Source organism: Choloepus didactylus, chromosome 1, assembly GCF_015220235.1.
Source record: "Choloepus didactylus isolate mChoDid1 chromosome 1, mChoDid1.pri, whole genome shotgun sequence".
Classification (NCBI taxonomy): Eukaryota; Metazoa; Chordata; class Mammalia; order Pilosa; family Megalonychidae; genus Choloepus; species Choloepus didactylus.
In genome coordinates this window covers 92,467,862-92,489,167 of record NC_051307.1, presented here as the reverse complement: position 1 = coordinate 92,489,167, position 21,306 = coordinate 92,467,862, and the positions used below count along the sequence as shown (strand labels likewise).

At 34.1% G+C, this 21,306-nt stretch overlaps 1 protein-coding gene across 5 annotated transcripts in view; it reads left to right on the top strand.

Annotated features, from left to right (window-relative positions):
• The window catches only part of ZNF148 (zinc finger protein 148), a 146,755-nt gene that overhangs the window by 62,202 nt on the left and 63,247 nt on the right, over window positions 1-21,306 (top strand). For all 5 annotated transcript variants that reach the window (XM_037837349.1, XM_037837353.1, XM_037837351.1 and 2 more), the window contains one exon: window positions 4,825-5,173. In XM_037837349.1, the coding sequence (XP_037693277.1) occupies window positions 4,841-5,173 (333 nt within the window). In that variant the 5' untranslated portion in view covers window positions 4,825-4,840. The remainder of the gene's footprint in view (window positions 1-4,824; window positions 5,174-21,306) is intronic.

Here is a 21,306-nt window from a genome sequence, read left to right as displayed (position 1 = left end):
GTTTTGGTTCAAAAGTAATTGTGAAATCTAGCTGTTCCAGTTTGCTAATGCTGCCCTTTTGCGAAACACCAGAAATGGATTGGCTTTTATAAAGGGGGTTTATTTGGTTACAAAGTTACAGTCCTAAGGCCACAAAGTGTCCAAGATAAGGCATCAACAACATGGTACCTTCACTGAAGGATGGCCATTGGCATCCAGAAAACCTCTGTTAGCTCAGAAGGCACGTGGCTGGCATCCACTTACTCCCAGGTTGCGTTTCAAAATGGCGTTCTCCAAAGTGTTGCTCTTGGGGCATTTTGTCCTCTCTTAGCTGCAGCTCCTCTTCAAAATGTCACTCAGTTGCTCTGAGTTCCCTCTGTGTACTCCTTTATAGGACTCCAGTGATCCAATTAACACCTACCCTGAATTGGTGGGGTAACACCTCCATGCAAATTATCCAATCAAACATTTCATTCACAGTTGATTGAGTCACATCTCCATGGAAACACTCAACCAAAGAATTACAATCTAATCAACAGTAATATGTCTGCCTCCACAAGATTGCATCAAAGATAATGGAATTTTGGAGGACACGATACATCCAAACTGGCACACTAGCTTTTTCTTTTCACCTGTTTTCAGGATAGTTTCCTTGGATTACTTCTCTTCTGCCTACAACTGAAGCTTCTGTTTAGGTTGAATGGGTTCTGGTACAGGGAATATTGTTGAATTTGCCAGAACATTTTGAGTTGTAACTTATTCTTTACATAGAAAGGAGAATGCCAACCATACTTCATATGACTCATTAAATTGACATTTTACGTTGCTCAGTACAAATTGATGGAAAATAATACTGCTGTGAAATTCAATAAATTATTAGTAAAACAGAAAAGCAGTATCTTTAAATGAGAATATTTAATTTTTTGAAGGCTTTAATACAGGTTTAAGTAAAGGCAAGAAAGTGGCAGGTGGATATTTGTGCATGTTCTGAAGGGGAATAGGTGCCTTCAAGGATTTTTAGAAGATTATGGTACAAGTCTTCAAATCTGTTTTTATTTTCAAACTTATGGCCTTCTTTCTTTGATACAGGTGTGTCTTTAACATTGCTCTTACATTTGTCAGCTGTATTTAAGACTGTTTTTTTATCCAAGTTTAAAAGGAAAGGAAAGAGGAAGAGAGAGGTTTTACTGAAGTAACTTGATAAAGGTTTGAGTGAAGAACGAAGAAAGGAAGTTAAAGAGGGTATATGTAAGCCTATGAAAAAGCATGGCTGAGGAGACATTCACTGAGCCATCAGTAAGAGATGGAAGTGGGATAATAGCGAATGTGGAAAATGTCTTCAGTCCTCCAGAAGGAGGAAAGAGGAATTTGAGTTAGAAAGTTCTCCTGTGGTAGCCATGAGATAGAGTAGTCAGCTAAGGAGAACTTGATTGTTGACAACAAGAGGAGTTAGGTGTCTCTTCTGGAAGACAGAAGAAAGTGAAGACTGATAATTAATGCTTCCCTTTAAGTACAATATTGCTGTTAGGCTTAAATGGCTAGGGGTTGTCTAAGTGCCTATAATTAGAATTACTTTTACACAGCTGAACCAAATATTTGTCAGTAGGAAAGGATGATAGGTATGTGTGTTGCAGGGGAGTGGGGGACAGGTATTGGATGGAGCAGGAAGCTGTGGTGTGGCCCCCTAAATATCCCTGTTGCAGTTTCTTCCAGCTTATTTTACAAAGGGATGGAGATGAGGGAAGGATAGACCTTGGAAGAGGGGAAAGAATACAGGTTGAAGTCATTCACTAGGGAGATCTAGAACAAATTGACTTGAGCTGGGCCCCTTCCTTTTTCTTTTCTCCTGCTCTGTTCTAGTTTTCAGCATTCTTTGCTTTGAGTAACTGGTACTTGAGAGGAAGGATTGCCATCCCCCTTTTAGCTGAATTAGCCCTAGGACATCGTTGTCCATTCTGTCTTGTCTCCAAACAGCTCTGCTGTTTTGTACTCTTAGGTATCAGCTGTAGAATCCCTTTACTTGGAAAATAAATGGTCTTCACAAGGAGATTAGAGTTGCTTATTGCTCCACCTATTCCTTCTCCCAGTTGGAGAGGCTCCTGGTAACTCAAATTAATTATTTTGTTCTTTTTTTATCTTCTAGAGCCACTTTTTTTTTTTTTTTTTTTTTTGTAAATGACGTAAAGAAAGTGTTACTCCTTTCCTCCTCTCTCCTGTACTATCCTTAATCCCTGAATTTCCATTAATTATATACACATTTGGGTCAAAAAATAGATTTTTGAGGGTTTGGTAGGAAGAGACATTTAAATATTCACATCTTAGTGTTGGTAGTTTCTTCTTTACACTTGGCTGATCACCCCTGAAAATACTGAAATTAGAGAAAGGAAATAACATGAGTTAGCTTTTGAGTATGGGACCTTTTGATGTATTTGGGTTTTTGAATATAAGGTGACGCATATGAGAGCTTTGACTGAAACCATATAGACATCATAAGGGGGAAAAGCTGAAGGTGATAATGGCATAGAGATGGCGTGAGGACAATAAAAAGTACACTTTCTCTACACTATCATTTTTTTTAGAGTAGCCTTGTCCCCTTGCTTTTCACCATAAGTCTGTTGAAATTGCTTTTTTTATTTGGCAGCCTTGTTTCATTTCTTGTTCACCTTACTCTGCCAAGAGACTGGTCTAGGAAATGTGTAGTAGAGATGTGGCTCACTTTATTTGTCTATAAAACACATTTTAAAAATAACAGTAAAGTCTTTGTTTAAAATAAAGAAAGAAGAAAAGCAAGACCTAGTGTCATTCCCACTACCCACAACCTTCTGTTGTAACATGATATTGGTATATGGTTAGAAGAAGGTGTAAAATAAAAAATGAAAGTCTTCTTTCTGTAGCTACTTCCTTATTTCATTTCCCAAAGGCCACGTTGGAGAAAAAAAGTACCTATACAGAATAACTATTGCTCAAGTTATTTACCTGTTTTAAAAATTCTGTGGAAAAGATCTTAATGTCTACATAGTTCTTCCCCTTGATAACCCCCTCCTCCTAATATAGCTTAGAGAACTTTTCGCCCAGTGCATATAAAGCTACCACATTCCTTTTAATGACTGCATATATCCCATTGTACAGTTGAATCATAACTAATTTAACCAAGTCCCTAATAAGTTAGTGTTTTCCGAAACTCTTTAAGAAAACAGAAAATATTTTAGAAAAAAATATAATTGATTTTTTAAGGATTTCCAAAGAAATGCTCAGAATAAGCAAATTTCAACCTTAAAATACTTGTTTCGTTTAACTGTAGGGTAGTTTCTTTTCTAAGAGATGGGATAAATGAGATATTTGAAGAGACCAGTTATTTGTGATATATTTAAAACTTTTGTTCTTTAGATTTCAAGTTTGCTACTTAAAGATTTTGACAAGTCAAATCAGATTCTAGGTCCTTTGTCCCATATGTATTGTAGATTGTTACTGTCTTTTACTGGGGAGGACAAGATTAGCAAGTATGAATTACATTCTTGTTTTCTTTAGGTTGCTGTATATAAAGGCTTTTGAGCTGTTCAATTAAGTATGCATTTCTTCCTTTATTATAGCCTTCATAGATCAAAGTGCATTTAGATTTTAGTAGTGTATTTGAATTTAACTTACATGTTTTACCTCAAGGCAGTAATCATTTCATAAGTGATTAATTTGGGAAAGAGGTAACTAAACTGAAATATAGTTCATGCATTTGCTAATTGTGATCCCATGATTATTTTATTTGTTGGTAATAATGACCTAGTGGAAGATCAGATATGAATTTAAGCAACCAAACTTAGAAGGACAGATTTGAAATATTAATATTTTATATATATTTCTATAATGGACAAAATAAGTAACTAATAGTGTCTAGTTCTTAATTTCTTATGATCTCATTTATTTCATCATAATTGACTAAGAATGTATTAGTAATGAAATGTTACTTTTGTTATATTTTAACAAATGCAAAAATGTTTATAAAAATAATAAAATTTTATTATAGGTTTTAAAAATGGAGATGAATATAAATAAGGAAATTCTAGAATTGGTAGTTTCACCACCCAGTGGTAATGTTAATGCTGTTAACATTTTAGATATACTTATGCACACTCACACTATAAATACACATGTATTTCCCTTAATATATTGGGATATTTTCCCACATCTTCAAATATTTTTCAAGAATATTTTTAATGATTGAATGGGCATTTTTTTGTTTCTACAGATTTTAAGTTTTTATTGAAGTATAATAGCTGATAGAAAAGTGCATATTACAGGTGTGCATTTTGAATTTTCACAAAGTGAGACCCCTGTGCAACAGAACTCAGATCAAGAAAGAACATTACCAGCTCCTCAGAAGACCCCTCTTTCCTGCCCCCTATCAGCAGCCCTCCCCCCTAAATTCTAAATTTTCTCTAAGAATTTGCCTGATGGTATCCTTTGTCTATTTCATATAGAATTTATGTCTTTTTAGTTTTTATTTTTTTATTCTATTGCATTTCAGTGTATTCAAGTATATGAACCCTTTGATTCATGTTACAGATACTTTTCCCCAATTTGCTTTATGTCAAGCTCATTTTTGAAAAATGAAATAGATTATGATTTCATGATGCCTTAATGTCAAAAGTGAAAATTTGTGTTTTACTCTGCTAGCCTTTTGAAACTTACCTTGGTAATTTTAAAGTTGGAGGGAAGTTCCGAACTGCATGAATAAAAATTTTGTTTAAATGTGTACCTTTTATTCCATTAATTTGAAACTAAAAAAATATATATCAAGTAGATGTATAAAACTAATTTATTATGCTTTGTTGCCAAACTTGGTCTTTCTAGGCAGTTATACTTAAGCATGAACATTGACGACAAACTGGAAGGATTGTTTCTTAAATGTGGCGGCATAGACGAAATGCAGTCTTCCAGGGCAATGGTTGTAATGGGTGGAGTGTCTGGCCAGTCTGCTGTGTCTGGGGAACTGCAGGAATCAGTGCTTCAGGATCGGAGTATGCCTCACCAGGAGATCCTTGCTGCAGATGAAGTGTTACAAGAAAGTGAAATGAGACAGCAAGACATGATATCACATGATGAACTCATGGTCCATGAGGAGACAGTGAAAAATGATGAAGAGCAGATAGAAACACATGAAAGACTTCCTCAAGGACTACAGTATGCACTTAATGTCCCTGTAAGTAATTCCTTTATAAGATACTATAGTTGGAAACATAATCAGTTTTGTCTTAAGTAATACTGCAAGTCACTAAAGGAATTTCAGAAACTATTTAAAGGCCATATAGTTCAAATGAGCATTTTTGAATAGATATCCTAAAGTATTGACAGAAGTCACATTTGAAAAGGTAAAATTAATTAAGTGAAGTTTTTGTATTACATGTATTAAAAAACTTATCTTTTCCAGGATAACATTTATTTCTTTATTAGGATTATTTGTATTTTGAATTATAAACACTTAATTTTTAAGATACTCTGTTTAACTCTGGGTTTCTTCCTTACAGAGTTGAAAGTTTGAATCTTGAGCGTAACTAGAATAAAACACAAGATTCTGTTAACTCCTGACAGTTCTTGCCTTCTTCATTTTCCTCCTAATATGCTTCTGCTCTGTGAATACACTTTGTATTCTCTATTTCCTTGATTTCTTTCTTCTTCAGTGATGTTAGGACTTTACTCTTTCCTGTCTGCCCTAGACATCACGGTTCAGCACCCATAACTTTCTTGCTGTCTTGTACCTTTATTTTACCTGACAACCTGCAAAACCACAACCATAATGCAATCTCATTAATGCCTTCTGTGATTAAACCTTGGTCCCTTTCAATTCATCTAATAATGCTGTACTTTTTCTTTTACTTCAGTACCTTTGTATGTCCTGGTTAGAACACTCCCCTTAGCCATATCCCCCCCGTTTGTTTTTTTAACCTAGAAGGTGCTTCATGATCATCGGCCTGCAACTTCTGTTGAGTCTAGGTTGAGTCCCTGCTATATGAACTTGTGATTATTACACAAGTCCATCTGCCTTCTCCGATAGATTGTAGCTGCTACAAGAGCAGGAATTTTGTCTTAATTTTCCACTGATTCAGGTGTTGGCATGTGGTATGAATGAGTGGATAACTACTTAAAGTTCTGTTCTAAAATAGGCACTCACCAACTTCTACCAGAAAGACTAATTGCAACAGCCTTTTTATTGGTCTGAGTCTATCCTCATTTCTCTGATGATCTTTCCAAAATGAGATTTATACTTTCCACTCCCCTGCTAAAGCCTCTTCAGTGGGTTCTTCATTGCCAACTAATTAATATGTGTTCTTTTGCTTGGACTAAAAGAGACTTCATAATCAAGTCCCTTCTTTTTCAGCTTCTTTTTCCATTAGTCTTCTCCACTCTCTTCCAAACCCTTTCATGCTTTAAGCATATTAAATTAGTGACCCAGATGCACCATGATTTTTCCTATCACTTTACATTTGTAGATGTTGAACATGCCTGGATTTTCTTTGCTTGGCAGTCTACTGTTCTTAACATATTTTCTGTTTCTTTTCTTGCAAGTTTGTAAGTTTGTCTTGTCATTACGCTGTAAGGTCTCTTTTCTGGATCCTGCCTTTTAACTTTATGTCCTCAATACCTGGGCTATAACAGGCAATCAAATATTGGATGAATGAAAGTCCACTTTGAAAAAAATACATACATTCTTTTTTAATTGAGGAAAAATTTAAAGTGAAATGTACAGATCACTTTTGACCACTGAATGAACTTGTATAACCCATACTCCATCAAGGTAAACAATATTTCCATCATCCCAGAAAGTTTTGTGTTTTTTCCGAGTCAGAAAGTTTTGTGTTTCTTCCCAGTCATCATCCTCTGTACAACCATTGTTCCAATTTTTTTTTCACTGAAGTTTAGTGTTGTCCCTTGAGAACTTTATGTAGATGGAATCATTTCTTTATTTAACTCTTTTTGTGTCTTGCCTCTTTTGCTCTGTATAATCTTTTTGTGTTTCATCCATGTAGATTGAGTGTTGACTATATCAGTAGTTCATTCCTTTTCATTATTGATTAATGTCCTGTTTTAATGTACTAAATTTTGTCCATTTTCCTTTCTATGGTCATTTGTGTTGACTGTGGTTTTTGACCATTATAAATAAAGCTGTAATGAACATTGTTATATAAGTCTTTTTTCATTATATTTCTCTTGGGTATGTATCTAGATGTGGGATTTCTGTATTAAGTTAAACATAAACTACTAGATTGATTACCAAAGTGGTTATGCCATTTTATACTTCTGCCAGCAATGTATGAAAGTTTTAGTTGGTGTTCTCTCTGCCTTTTAAATTTAGTCATTTTAGTGGGTGCATAGTAGATTTTCATTGTGGTTATAATTGGTATGTTCCTGAAGTCTAGAGATATTGAGCACTTTTTCATGTGCTTATTGGCCATTTGTGTCTTCTTAATGCCCTTTGCCCATTAAAAGCATTTTTTAAAGTTATTGATTTGAAGGCATTCTTTATGAATTTTGAATACAGGTCCTTTGTCAAAAATGTTTTCTCACCATTTGTGACTTTATTAATTTTGTTAACATTGTCTTTTGATGAACAGAAGATTTTAATTTAAAAAAAAATGTTTAGTGCTTTCTGGATCCTGTCTGAGAAATCTTTGCCTACTCTAATGTTAAGATATCTCCTTACTTTTTCTTCTTAAATGTTTTGTAGTTTTAGTTCTTATGTTTATGATGGTTTATAGTTTTGTATTCTTATAGTTTTAGTGTTACCATTCGTTTTTAGTTTTAATACATGATTTGGATTGCGCTAAATCTATATATTGATTTGATGAAGGTTATCATCTGCATCCTAGAATAGTGGTCTCCAATCCATGAACATGGTAAATCTCTAATTTTGTTTAGGTCTTCTTTAATTTATATCAGCATGTTCTGTAGTTTTCATTGTAGAGTTATTGGCCATATTTTGTAAATTTGTCCCTAGATATTTCATGTTTTTGGTTATTATAAATGATTGATTTCTTAATTGCAATTTCTAATTGTTTGTGACTAGCATAGAGAAACATAGTTGATTTTTTTTTGATATCGACCTTGTATCCGCTGTCTTGCTGAATTCATTTACTAGTTCTAATAGTAATTTTTGAGATTCCTTCAGGTTTCTTCAGGATCATATTGTTCTCAAGCAAAGATAGTTTTACTTCTTCCTTTCCAATCCTTATGTCTTTTCATTATATTGTATTTTATTTTTTTGTTTCCTTTACTGCAATGACTAGGACCTCTACTACAGTATTGAATAGAAGTGGTAAGAGTGGATATCTTTGTTGTAGCCAGAGAAAATATTTTTTATGCTTTCAGTCCTTTTAAATGTATCGAGATATGTTTTAGTGTCTAGCATGTGATCTATTTGGTGAATGTTTTATGTTCCCTTAAAAGAATATATATTCTGGTTGTTGTTGGATCGGTTGTTCTGTAAATGCTGGTTAGATCAAGTTGGCTGGTTATGTTCAACTGTTTTTATATCCTTACTGATTTCCTATCTATTTGTTCTGTCAGTGATTAAGAGAGGATTTATGGAATCTCCAACTTTAATTGTGGATTTTTCTGTCTCATTTTAGTTCATTAGTTTTTTAGTTTTTTCAAGTCAGTTTTGTTTAGGACTAATTTACATACAAGAGACTCCATTTAGGATTTACAATTTGATGAGTTTTGGCAAATGTATATACCTATGAAATTACCATTCTCACGATCAAGATACAGAACATTCCTGTCATCCCCAAAAGTGTCTTTGTAGTCTGTCCCTTTGTGCTTGGCCCCAGGCAGTTACTTGATTTCAAGTTTGATACACCATGCTGGTCTTCGCCCACTCTTGTGTGCGCTCCTCACCCCACTCAGCCTATGACAACCTGCTGCAGGCTGTACTTCCCCCCATACCCACAGTGTAGACCCTGCCTTACACTGCCTGGGCTCCCAACACCTCAAACTAAGCTGCTTTTCTTTGTTGAGGACCACCTCACCCTGCTTAGGCTCTGACATCTTGCGTTATGCAGCCCTCCCATGCAGATGCTCTCTTCATCCTGTGTGGAATTTGAAACATTGTTGTACCCTAGCTTATCCCTATAGGACTGAATGGTTCAGGGAGGGTAAGGAGATAGGAAGGGGCGGGGCAGGAAGAAAAGGGGCAAGATCTATCCTTTTACTATTTCAGGAAACATTTTTATTTCAAAATAATATTGATTTCTAGGAAGTTGCAAAAATGGTAAAGAGAGGTCTTGTGTACCCTTGTTCAGATTTCCCCAGTGGTTATATTTACATAATTATAGTACAATATCAAAACCAGGAAATTGATAGTGCTACAATATCTCTCATGTAGTACATTTTATCATATTTTGTCACCTTTAATCACCTCCACAAACAAGATACAGAACTAGTCTATCAGGGCAAAGATTTCCCTATACTATCTCTAACCTCTGTCTAACTAATCTGTGTTCTCTCAATGTAATTTTGTCATTTTGAGAATGTTGTATAAACAGAATTGCACTGTATTGTGGTCTTGTGAGATGGGCTTTTTTTTTTTTTTTTTTGGTCTTGGCATAATTCCCTTGAGAGCTATCACATTATTGTGTATATCAATTTTTTTTCCTTTTTACTTCTGAACAGTATTCCATGGGATGCATGCACCACTGTTTGTCTAACGATTCACTTTTTGATGGAGGGACACTTTAGCTGCTTCTGGGTTTTGGCTTTTATAAATAAAACTGCTGTGAACATTTGTATGCAGGTTTTGTATGAACAAAGGTTTACATAGCTCCAGGATAAATACCCTGTCACAACACTGTTACTCAGATGTAATCACACCTGACATTTCAGGATGTATACTTCTGTGTTTTTTTATATGCACACCATCCGTATGTTCTTTTTTGATTGCTTTTTATGTCCTCTTTTCATTTTCTAACATACTGAACTTTTCTCAAGTCCCTTATCCTTCTAAAACTTTTTTAAATTCAGTTTTATTGAGATATATTCACATACTATGCAGTCATACAAAGCGTACATTCAGTTGTTCACAGTACCATTATATAGTTGTGCGTTCGTCACCAAAATTAATTTTTGAACATTTCATTACCACACACACAAAAATAATAAGAATAAAAATTAAAGTAAAAAAGAACAATTAAAGTAAAAAAGAACACAGGATGCCTTTTTTTTTTTTTGCTCCCATTTTTCTACTTATCCATCCATACACTGGACAAAGGGGAGTGTGGTCCACATGGCTCTCCCAATCACATTATCACCCGTCATAAGCTACATTGTTATACAATCGTCTTCAAGATTCAAGGGTTCTGGGTTGTATTTTGATAATTTCAGGTATTTACTGCTAGCTATTCCAGTCATTAGAACCTAAATATAGTGCGTAAGAGTGCCCACCAGAGTGACCTCTTGGCTCCTTTTGGAATCTCCTCAGCCATTGAAATGTATTTCATTTCATTTCGCATCCCCCTTTTGGTCAAGAAGATCTCCATCCCACGATGCCGGGCCCAGATTCCTCCCTGGGGGTCATATTCCACGTTGCCAGGGAGATTTACTCCCCTGGGTGTCAGATCCCATGTTGGGGGAAGGGCAGTGATTTCACCTACCAAGTTGGCTTACCTGGAGAGACAGCAACAAAGAGACACTCAGGAGGAAACTCTCAGGCACAACTGTAGGCAGGCCTAGCTTTTCCCTTGCAGCAACAGTCTTCCCAAGGGCAAGTCCCGTGGTTAGAGGGCTCAGCTCATCAAACCACCAGTCCGCTATGTCTGTGAGCACATCAGCAACCATTGAGGTGGGGAAGCCCAGCACCCCTGCATTCTCCACCAGCTCCTCAGGGGGGCTCTGCATATTTTCTAAAACTTCTTAAATATCTGTGTTCTATTACATTTTTATGGATATTCCATGAGTCCTGTTAACTGTAATAGTGACAAAATTGAGTCCATTTTGAAAATGAATAAGTGAAAGGTTCTGTCATACCGTATACCAAAGGCAGAATTTAGGGTTTGTGTAATGTTGCTTTATAGTAGAACAAAACACATGTGAGAAATTAATCACTTATTTCTTATTTAAGTGTTTTTGCTGATGAGACAAAGTGGTAAAGGGCAGGCCAAAAGATCATGGATGTACATTTTTGAATTGAAGAAAGTACATCGACCTAGAACAATATGATCCAGGTCCCCCAAAGCGTGAAAATTTACACTACCAGGTCTTGATTTACATACTTTGTAGATTGTGTTAGAACCTTTTGAAAATTGACATTGCACTTGTTAATGGTTTTTGTCTTTGATTTGCTCATACACTGGAAGTCACAAATAATTTTAATTCATTTCATATTAACTTTTTTGTTCAAAACAAAAAGTTGAGTTTTGAGTGTTCGAAATTAGTAACAATTTTAGACTCTGTAGTCTATGTAAAGTTCCCCTAATATGAAAGTTCATTTGTGATAACAGTTACACTTCAGGATTTATCTTGATTAGACTACTCTTAAATTAGTCACCCATATCCTTCTCAGTGGCTCCACATTTTTAACAGCAAAGTACAGGCCGGTTTTGAAACATTTATGTTAATTATTTAAATTAAAATGAAATAAAATGAATAATTCTTCCTGAGCCTTACTAGCCACATTTCAAGTGCTCAGTAGCCACATGTGGCTAGCTAGTGGCTTCTGTATCAGATAGCGTAGATAAAAAGTGTTTCCATCTTGTCAGAAAGTTTTATTAGCTATTACTGCATTTAGAAAGCTACTCAATTCAGAGACTAAAGTTAAATTTCAGAAATTTGAAAAAAAAAGTATTTGGTTTATCATTTTTATTCTTATCAAGACCATTCAGGAGAAATTGGAAATCATGAATTTTTATGGTTTTTATTTTTTCCAGTTGTAAAGGAAAGATTTATTTTCTTTATTAACAAAAGGAAGCAAACTGTTATTCATGACATGTTCCATTCATCTTCTAGAAAACTATTGCATGTACGATACCACTTCAGCAAAAGGGTTTTATCACTTAGGGGCTATCAGAAAAATCATGTACCAGTCATACAATGATATTATGAAATATTACAGGTGTTCATTACTCCTGAAAAATTGTACTTCATTTGTGTAGCATTTGAGTCACAAATTTCTATACTTTAGGCAGTATGAATAAAATCACAGGCATACCTTTATGCATTTTGTTTTTATGAGTAATTTTGTTCAATGGCTCAAGACCCCTGTTTTGTTTTTTAGTTTTAAAATTTACGTGTTACTGTCATGTCCTCAAATCCTTCCAAATTTCTCACACTCTGGTCAGTAAAAACCTAATATGCAGGTGTTTGGGATTTAGGTATATATATCTTGTAAGGGGTGACTTCTTTCCTTCTGGTTTTTCTAAAAAAAGAATAGTTTTAACTATGTAAATAATTTTAAGGTATTATTTTTGCCATTTTGTACTCTGGTTTAATAATTGGATTGCATTTATTGGTGAGAAATTATCTTTCAGAATCATTGTGGAAGGTGACAAATCTCTTTACTTCTGTATTTGTTTCTTTAAATGGCCATTGATGGTATATATTTCTTCCTCTCTCTTTGACTAATTCCCAGCTTGTAATCCATTTCATGGTTTACTTCCAACAAAATCATTTGTAAATTCTAGCCCCTTCTTATTACAATTCCATTTCTTTTAAAGTTCAGCTGAGGGATTCAGAAGTGGTTTATTGGCTTTTGGGCCTGTGTCTTTTGAGGTGATTGCATTGGCTTTTTGGGGGTTATGTATTTCAAGAGTTGTTTTTTTTCCTCTTCTTTATACTTCCAAATCCTTTGTACTTTAACATACTCTTTGGATGTCATTTTCAGAAACAGATTTATTAATTGAGCTCATTTTAAGGAGAATAGATGATAACTTATAACAATTCCAGCTTTTTCACAAAATTTAACTCATTGCTGCATTGCTTGTAGAAGGTATTCTATCTGATAGGAATCAGTATTTCAAGCAGAAAGCATTGAGTGAGTACTCTGTCTTCATAGTTTTTCCTGGTAAGGTTATATTAGTAGTTACTGTGATTGATTTTAACCTACCTGGTAAATAGCTATGTAAGATAGCTCTTCTAGTAGATTTGTTTGAGAGAGCCATCCCAGCATGGTCTATTCTGTGTATCATCCGATGGTCTTAAAGTTGTTTGACCCAATTTATCTTACTTTATTTCCCTTAGGTGGACATAAATTATTAATGAAAGATTTCTTTCTAGGTGACTTTAAAAACATAGCCAGTCTCCTTAAAACACTAGTACAGTTCTGTCTGAACTTTAGTGGAATTGGGAGATAGCAGTACCGAATGAGAGTTATGTTCTCTTAGGTCATTAGGCCACAAATTAGAAATCATTAGGGACAAGGCCTATGATAGCATAGGGTCACATCAGGTACATCATTCTCAGAGATGGCTACCTTTTTTTTTTAATAATTGTATGATTTAAATAGTCATTGTAAAAATTAAAATAATGTAGAGAGGAATAAAATACAAAGTTCTCTATTTTCAGTCTCTCATTCCACTACTTTCATTGATACCTTTCTGGACAGTTTTAATTTATTTATAAACAAATGCTGCATGTGTAAGTTTTGGATATATATAATATATATATATGAAATATATGTAATACATATATACACATAATGTATAATATACATATATACATATATGTTTTATATAATTGGACAGGGCTATTTATATGCTTTTGAAATTTGCATTTAATAACACAGCTTGGAGAGATTTCTGTGGTATTGCGTATTTATCTGCCTCATTTATTTTAATGCCTGGTTAAATAATGTGCCATAATTTATGTAACCGATCTTGTATTGATGGAGATTTATGTTATTTCCAGGTTTGTTTATTTCAGTGAAATGTTGAAAGGAACATGCTTGCACGTGTATATCTCTGTACATTTTAGTATTCTCTGTAGGTATATGCCTTTTAAAAATTTTATTGAAATATATCACTTAATATAGAAAAGTACACAAATTGTATGCTTTTAACTGAACATCTTGATGAATTTCTTCAAAAGCAGACATACTCACATGACCACTCCTCAGATCAAGTCATAGAATATTACCAACATCCCAGAATCACCGCCTTTCTATCCCTATTAGTCAGAACCCTCCTCTGCTTCCTTAAAGATAACTATTACCCCAATACTTTTATTACTATTGATTAGTTTTACCTGATATTGAACTTGATATAAATAGAACCATACATTATGTTCTCCAGTGTATGGTATCTGGTTTCTTTCTTTTCTTTTTTTACTTTGTTTATGACCTATATTCATGTTACTGCATGTAGTTTATTTCTCATTTTTGTATAATAGTCAATTCTGTGAATATACCAAAATTTATTCTCATATAATAGGCATTTAGATTGTTTTTAGATGTTGGCTATTTTGCCAAGTGCTGCTGTGAATATTCTTTTATGTATCTTTTGATGTATATTAATGTGTACTCATATCTGTTGGTTATATACTTAGGATTGAATTTACTGGGTATGCATATGTTCTGCTTTAAAAGACACTGATAAGTTTTTCTAAGTGGGTTTGCCAGTTTATGCTAATTGCTCTATGTCCTTGTTATTTGGTACTGTGAATACTTTTAATTTTAGCTCTTCTGGTAGTTGTGTAGTGGTATTGCAATTTGATTTACCTTGCATTTCCTAGATAACTAATGAAATTGAACACCTTTTCATGTTTACTGGCAATTTGGATGTATTTCTTTGTAAGGCATATGTTCTTTTGCCCATTTTTCTATTGGGATAATTCTTTCTCTTATAAATTTATAAGAGAAAAATGTAAATCTGTATATAGAGAGATTTATATTTTGGATATATACATTGCAATTACCTTTTCCCACTTTGTGGCATGACTTTATTTTTTTGATAAACAGAAGTTGATTTTAATCAAGTTCATTTATAGGCTTTCCTTTTGGCTAGTGTTTTGTATGTTCTGTTTAAGAAGTCTTTGCCTACTCTTAAGGCTATGAAGATATTTTCCTTTAGCTTCTAGAAGACACTTTATAGTTTCCCTTTCACATTTAGATTGACAGTCTGTGTGGATTGACTTTTTTGGGGGAGGGTGTTAATTTTTGTTGATGGTGTGAGGTGTTGGGTTCAAGATTTATTTGATGGCTTTTTTTTTTTTTTAAATCATCTTTAGAGATTTTCTTTCAGTTTGGCTTCCCTGGCTTAACATTTCACTTTTTAGAACAATTTAGTGTATTAACAGAGTCATAAATAGGTTTTGATTAAATTAATATTAGGGATTTGTACCAAGACCGAACTAAATATCTTTTAAAGATAATAAATTAAAGCATACTAACTGAGAAAATGTAAATATTTGTAAACTATAAAGAAGGTAATAAAATTATTTTAATCCTACTCCACTCTAGGATAACCACTAACATTTCATTTCATTTTAGGATTGTTAGTATTTTAATGTTTCTTCGTTTTTTGTTTTTTTCTGTGTATGTATTTATGTGTTTGTATAGGATTTGCTGTATATGTATTTGTATATTTGTAGGAAACTAAAAATATATTTATCTTCACATTTATTGCTTAACCCTAATCATGAGCATATTTCCCTACGTCATTAATGTTATTCAAAAGTCAGATTTTTAATACCTGTATAATGTCATATAGCTGTACTGTAACTTGCTTCACCATATCTTTATTATTGGATATTAGACTTTTGTACTTTTTTATTATCATAAACATGATATTGTTATGTGATACTATTTCTTCAGTATAGATTTCTTAAGGCTGTTTGTGTATATTTGCCAAATTGTATTCTACAAAAATTGTATTCTACAAAAGTAGAGGAAGATTTTTTCTCCCTCTAGTAGTGTATGAGATTTCCACCTTCATATTTTTATAAATGATCTAGATAAGGAAATGTGAAATATAATTTCTAGATTCATAGATGATACAGAGAAGAAAATCAGCTGGACTTGCTTTTGGGAAGGGGTGAGGAGAAGAAAATTTAAAAATGTCTTAACACTTCATGCTTGGGAGAATGTGATAATATGGCATATTGAAAGGTATAGAATTTGGAATAAATATCTCATGTGAAAGGAAAGTTTAATTTATTTTTAGGTATATTGAGTTTTAGATATCTGGATGCTTAAGTGGAGATTTTCTTTAGAAATTGATAATACTTTGTGTGTCCAGGCAATTGCACATTTGCAGCTGTATTATAATAATTAAAAATCATATTTATTTGTATGCTGATTTAGTATTTATTATTATATAAATGAAATGGACCTATATCAAGAAGACTGAGGCACAGAAATCTTTATGAATATTCATCAAGTGTAGCTAAAAGTATACAGTACTTGAAAAAATGTATGTATATGTATTTTGCATTCTTTTATTCATATATTTAGCAAACACTTATTAAGCACATACTAAATGCTAGACACTCTTCTAGATGTTGCAACCATTGTATCTTTAGCCCCTTGGTCAGTACTTGGCATGTAGTAAATGTTAGGTAAGTCTTAGATTACTATATTGAGGAGGAGGAATCACAAGCTTGTAAAACACCATATAAATGTTAAGCATTTTTGTAGTTAGAAAAAGCAAAGCATCTAAAACGGTTTTTTAAACTTTATTTTGAAATAATTTTAGATTTATAAGGAAGTTGCAAAAATAGTACAGAGTTCATATGCACTCCTTCCCAGCTTCCCCTAATATTAAAACCTGTAGAACCGTAATACATTTATCAAGACCAGGAACTTAACACTGGTAAAAATACTACTACCTAAGTTACCAATCTTATTTGAATTTCACGTCTTTTCCTCTTAATGTCCTTTTACTGTTCCAGGATTCAACTCAGGATCCTATATTGCATTTGGTTGTCTTAGCTCCTTAGTCTCTTCTAGTCTTTGATAATTGCTTAGGCTTTCCTTGTCCTTTATGACCTTGACACTTTTGATGAGTACCTGTCAGTTAGTTTGTAGAATCTCTCTCAATTTGGGGCCTTTCTATTGTTTTCTCTTGATTAGATTGAAGTTATACATTTTGACCAGAATTCCACCAAAGTGATATTTTGTCCATTTCAGTGCATCATATTTGTGGTTATATAATGTGGGTATGTCTAATTATTTGTGATTTTAACCTAGGTCTTTGGTTTAGGTGGTGTTTGTCAGATTTTCTCCATTGTCAGATTACTACTTTTCCCTTTGTAATTGACAGATATCTTAGGGGGAGATACTTTCGAAATGTTTAAATGTTCTATTTTTCCTCAGATTTTTGCTTACTGATTTTAGTATCCATAGGTGGACCTTGTCTGCAGTAGTTATTTCTGTGGTGCTTGCTTCATGGTAATTTTGTATTTTCCTGTATTCTTTCTTTATTTATTAATTGTATTTTTCAATAAGGAAGAGTTGGTTCTTCTCCCTTATCTACTTGTTTTTCAGTTATTTATATCAGTATGGATTCATTTATTCTGTGGTTTATAATCCAATACTGGCTGTCGTTGCCGGCCCCGCACTCCCACAGGGGACCCCTCCTAAATTGTTCCTGCTTTGGCCATTAGAAACTCCTTCAGGCTGATACTGTGTTTTCTGGACATACTCCTATCTGTTTTAGGGGACTTCTTTAGCTCCTGGCACCACAAAATGTGTCATCTTATATTTTCCCTGCCCCAGTTCTGGAATCAACCACTTCTTTATGGAGTCCCAGTTCCTTTTATTTGAATAATGATATTAGACCAAGTTCTGGGTGCTAGGGGTGTTGGATGTCATTGTTCCTTAGTGATCTCAGCAGAGCTAGGACACACATGTATATCTGCTTACCCACACATGCATGCGCATCTGTGTTTATTTCTGTATGTTGTTGGGTCCTAGACATCTGTACTAAAAGAAATTGAAGGGAGGATGGAGACAGAGGGAATGGAAACTGTGGTTAAGATGTGTCTAGATTAGTGGTTCTCAAACTTCTTGGTCTTGAGACCTCTTTACAGTCTTAAAAAATATTGAGAACTCCTAAGAGCTATTGTTTATATTGGCTATATAAATATTTACTGTATTAGAGATAAAAATTGAGAAATGTAAAATTTCATTCATTTTAAAATATCAACAAAACCATTACTTACTAACATACAACATTTCAAATGAAAAACAACCCTATTTTCTAAAACAAACAATTTAGTGGGGAGAGAGGTGGTGTTTTACATTTTTGCAAATCCCTTTATTGTCTGGCTTAATGTAAGATAGCTGGATTCTCTTATCTGCATATGAATTCAGTTGGTGGTGGCCTCACATGTTAATTAACCTCTGGAAAAAGCCACTATCCACTTATGAGAAGAGAGTGAAAAAAGCAGATATTATTATGGAAATAATTTTGATCTCACAGACCCCTTGAAAGAGTCTCAGGGACCTGTAGGAGTTCCTGGACTACACTTTGAGAACCACTGAGAGAGATTTACTGAAACTTTTCCAAAGTAAAAACACTAGTATACTGGTAAGATGGATCCAGAAGAACTGCCATAAGAAATGGGAGAAAACTTAAATCACGTAATGTTATGGAAGTTGGAAAAAGTAGGATGGGGGCAGTCAGTGTTTTTTTAAAAATAAAATAACTTAATTTGATAACTTGATCCCCTTCATTTATAGATAACTATAAGATGCTGATACAGCAACTCACATCTAAATTTATAGTGAGAAATAAAAAAGGGAAATAGACCGGAATGTTTGTTGTGAACTCTGGATCCCTGAACGTTTTCAAAAATCAAGGGACAGCTGTACACTTCGTCCCCTGAAGCATGTAGCTCCTTTCAGAAATTTGCATGCAGTTAAGGGGTAGGGAGACGGAGGCAGGAATCTGGTTTTTGATTAACAAAGGCCTATCATCAGTTCACTGTTCCCCCTCCCTCCTCTCTCTTGGGGCTTGGTGAGCTGGAATTAAAAATCTTCCTTATTGGCTGGTTACATCTAATAATTCTTGCCTAAACCAAGCTGGAGCTATATGCTGTTGGTCTTATATTTCTCTTTCTTTGAATTCTGTGAATATACCCTAATACTGCTGACATTCTTTCTTCAAACAGTATGTTTATAGTAAGTCAATTGTGTTATCTTTCTTTCTTTCTTTCAACATATTAACACTTGTATAATATGTGGTTACCTTGATTCAACTTGAGTGTTTCTCAGGCAACATTTTGGAACAGGCTCCTTTAGGGATAGTTAAATGCATCTTCTTTATATGGCTATGTACTATGTTTACTCTCAAAATAACCACTTTTCTAAATTTGGGGAAAGCTTATTTTCTCTCTGTATGCTGATTACAGATTATTCTTTCAAAAAATTGGACAGAAGAAGAAGGTTAATAGTTGGAAAATTTTTTCTCCAGGAGAATTTCTTTTATAGGAGAGATTTGAATGTGCTTTTAGTCAGAGAAGGAGGAGCTGGTGGAATTGGGGAAAATGACTATTTTAGAGAGGCAGTAAAGCTGCAAAGCTTTGAAGAATGGAATGAATGGGAATGGAATCAGTAGCACAGGTTCAGAGTAAAGTGGAAAGAAATCTTCCTGTTACTCAAACAGAGGTATAGATAATGGAGAGGTGGGGGAATGAGTGAGAATACTAAAAATTGAAAATGAAAATTGAAAGGAAGGTATGGGTCCAGAGAAGTTTGTATTGGAGAGGAGAGAGGGTAAGGGCAGATACTTCTCTTTGGTGACTTAGATCTTTTCTGTGAAGTAGATCATACAGAATCATGAAAGCTGAGCAGGAGAGCATACAATTGAAACCATTGGCAACAAGGAACTGTTGCACATTCCTGACTGGGGAAATGACATGAAAACAGAGTTATATATTAATTTATTTGTGAAAGAATACATTGAGAGACGATTACGTCCAGACTTAGTTGGCAAGGTTAATTGAAGCAGAGTGGATGTGGCTGTAGGTTGTTGGAAACGAAGAGAAGGAAAAATCTAAAATGATACTAAGGAGTCACCTTTTGGTTTGTAAGTGGGGGAAGGGGGTAGAAGAAAATTTGCAAACCAAATGATGTATTTATTAATCAGATAACTATATCTGCCAACATTATTTTAAGTACTTTCACATTTGTATACCACTTATTAAACATCATGGAGTCTAGAAGAAAGAAGTTGGGAAGAATGGAAGGTTTGGTAGAAAAAAATAAAAAGGTAATATATAAATAAATCTGCTGCTCTGATTAAGTCTCTTGTTTTATCTATGAACACTTTTGCAGTTATTTCAACTTGCATTATTTTTTCTCTTTAGGGAATTCCTACCTTTTTTGCCTCTACCATTCATGTAGTCGGAGCTTGACACATGCTGTCTTGAATTACTAGTTTTTTTTAGGGGGGGAACGCATCAGAACACCCCATCAAGATATTAAGAGCTTTGTAAAGAATACTTCAGTGTCTGGAATACGTCCTCACTATCTAGAATGGTGCTCTGTACATACTAGGATCTCAGTAAATGTTTTTGTTATATTAGTTTACAGTTGATCTTAGCCAAAAGTCCAAGAAACGAGATGTTATATTATTTTAGACTGCATAGCACATGGCAGTCACTTAATAACTGTTGAATGAATGCGCGAAAGCTATTATGGGAAATACAAAAAAAGAATAGCTTGCTTTGAAATATCAGACAAGATACAAGTTCATGAAATCATTAAACATAAAAGTAAGTTGATTTATTTATTATTGGACCAGAAATGAAATAAGTCTTGACAAAATTATTCTGGATTCTGGGCTTGAGTTCTTAATAATTAGAATCAAAGGAAGGTTTTTTTTTTTTTTAATCTAGAGAGACCTATGTATGTTTAAGCTCAGGAAAATAAAGAGGGAGAGATTGAAAATATGAAAAAGGATAATCAAGAGAGAGATATTTTAGAACTAGTGAGAAAGAACCAACCTGGGCTGTGGCAAAGAATGAGGAAACATGGCAGTATAGGATTGTATCTTTTCAAAGGATGTTGGGGAGGAAGTTAGATGAGCATAGAAGGTAGAAAAGAAAATGGAGGTCATGCCTGATTGCTTCTCCAGTCTCAAAGTGGGAGGCCAGAGGGAGGATGGATTGGTGGATTAGCAGTTGTTTTAAGAGTTTTAGTAGGAGAAATGCCTGGGTTTAGTCAAATCTGATAAAACCCTGGGTAGGGTGGCAGAGGTGACAGTAATGGTATTTCTGGGCTGATAGTGAGAGCAGCATTGAAATTCAGACTCTTTAATCAAATGTAAGCTTAAGGGTGTGAATGGAGTAGAAATAGTTTAGATCAAGTGATGGAAAGAAACTTGGAGCTTTGTTTTTGTTTTGAAAAAT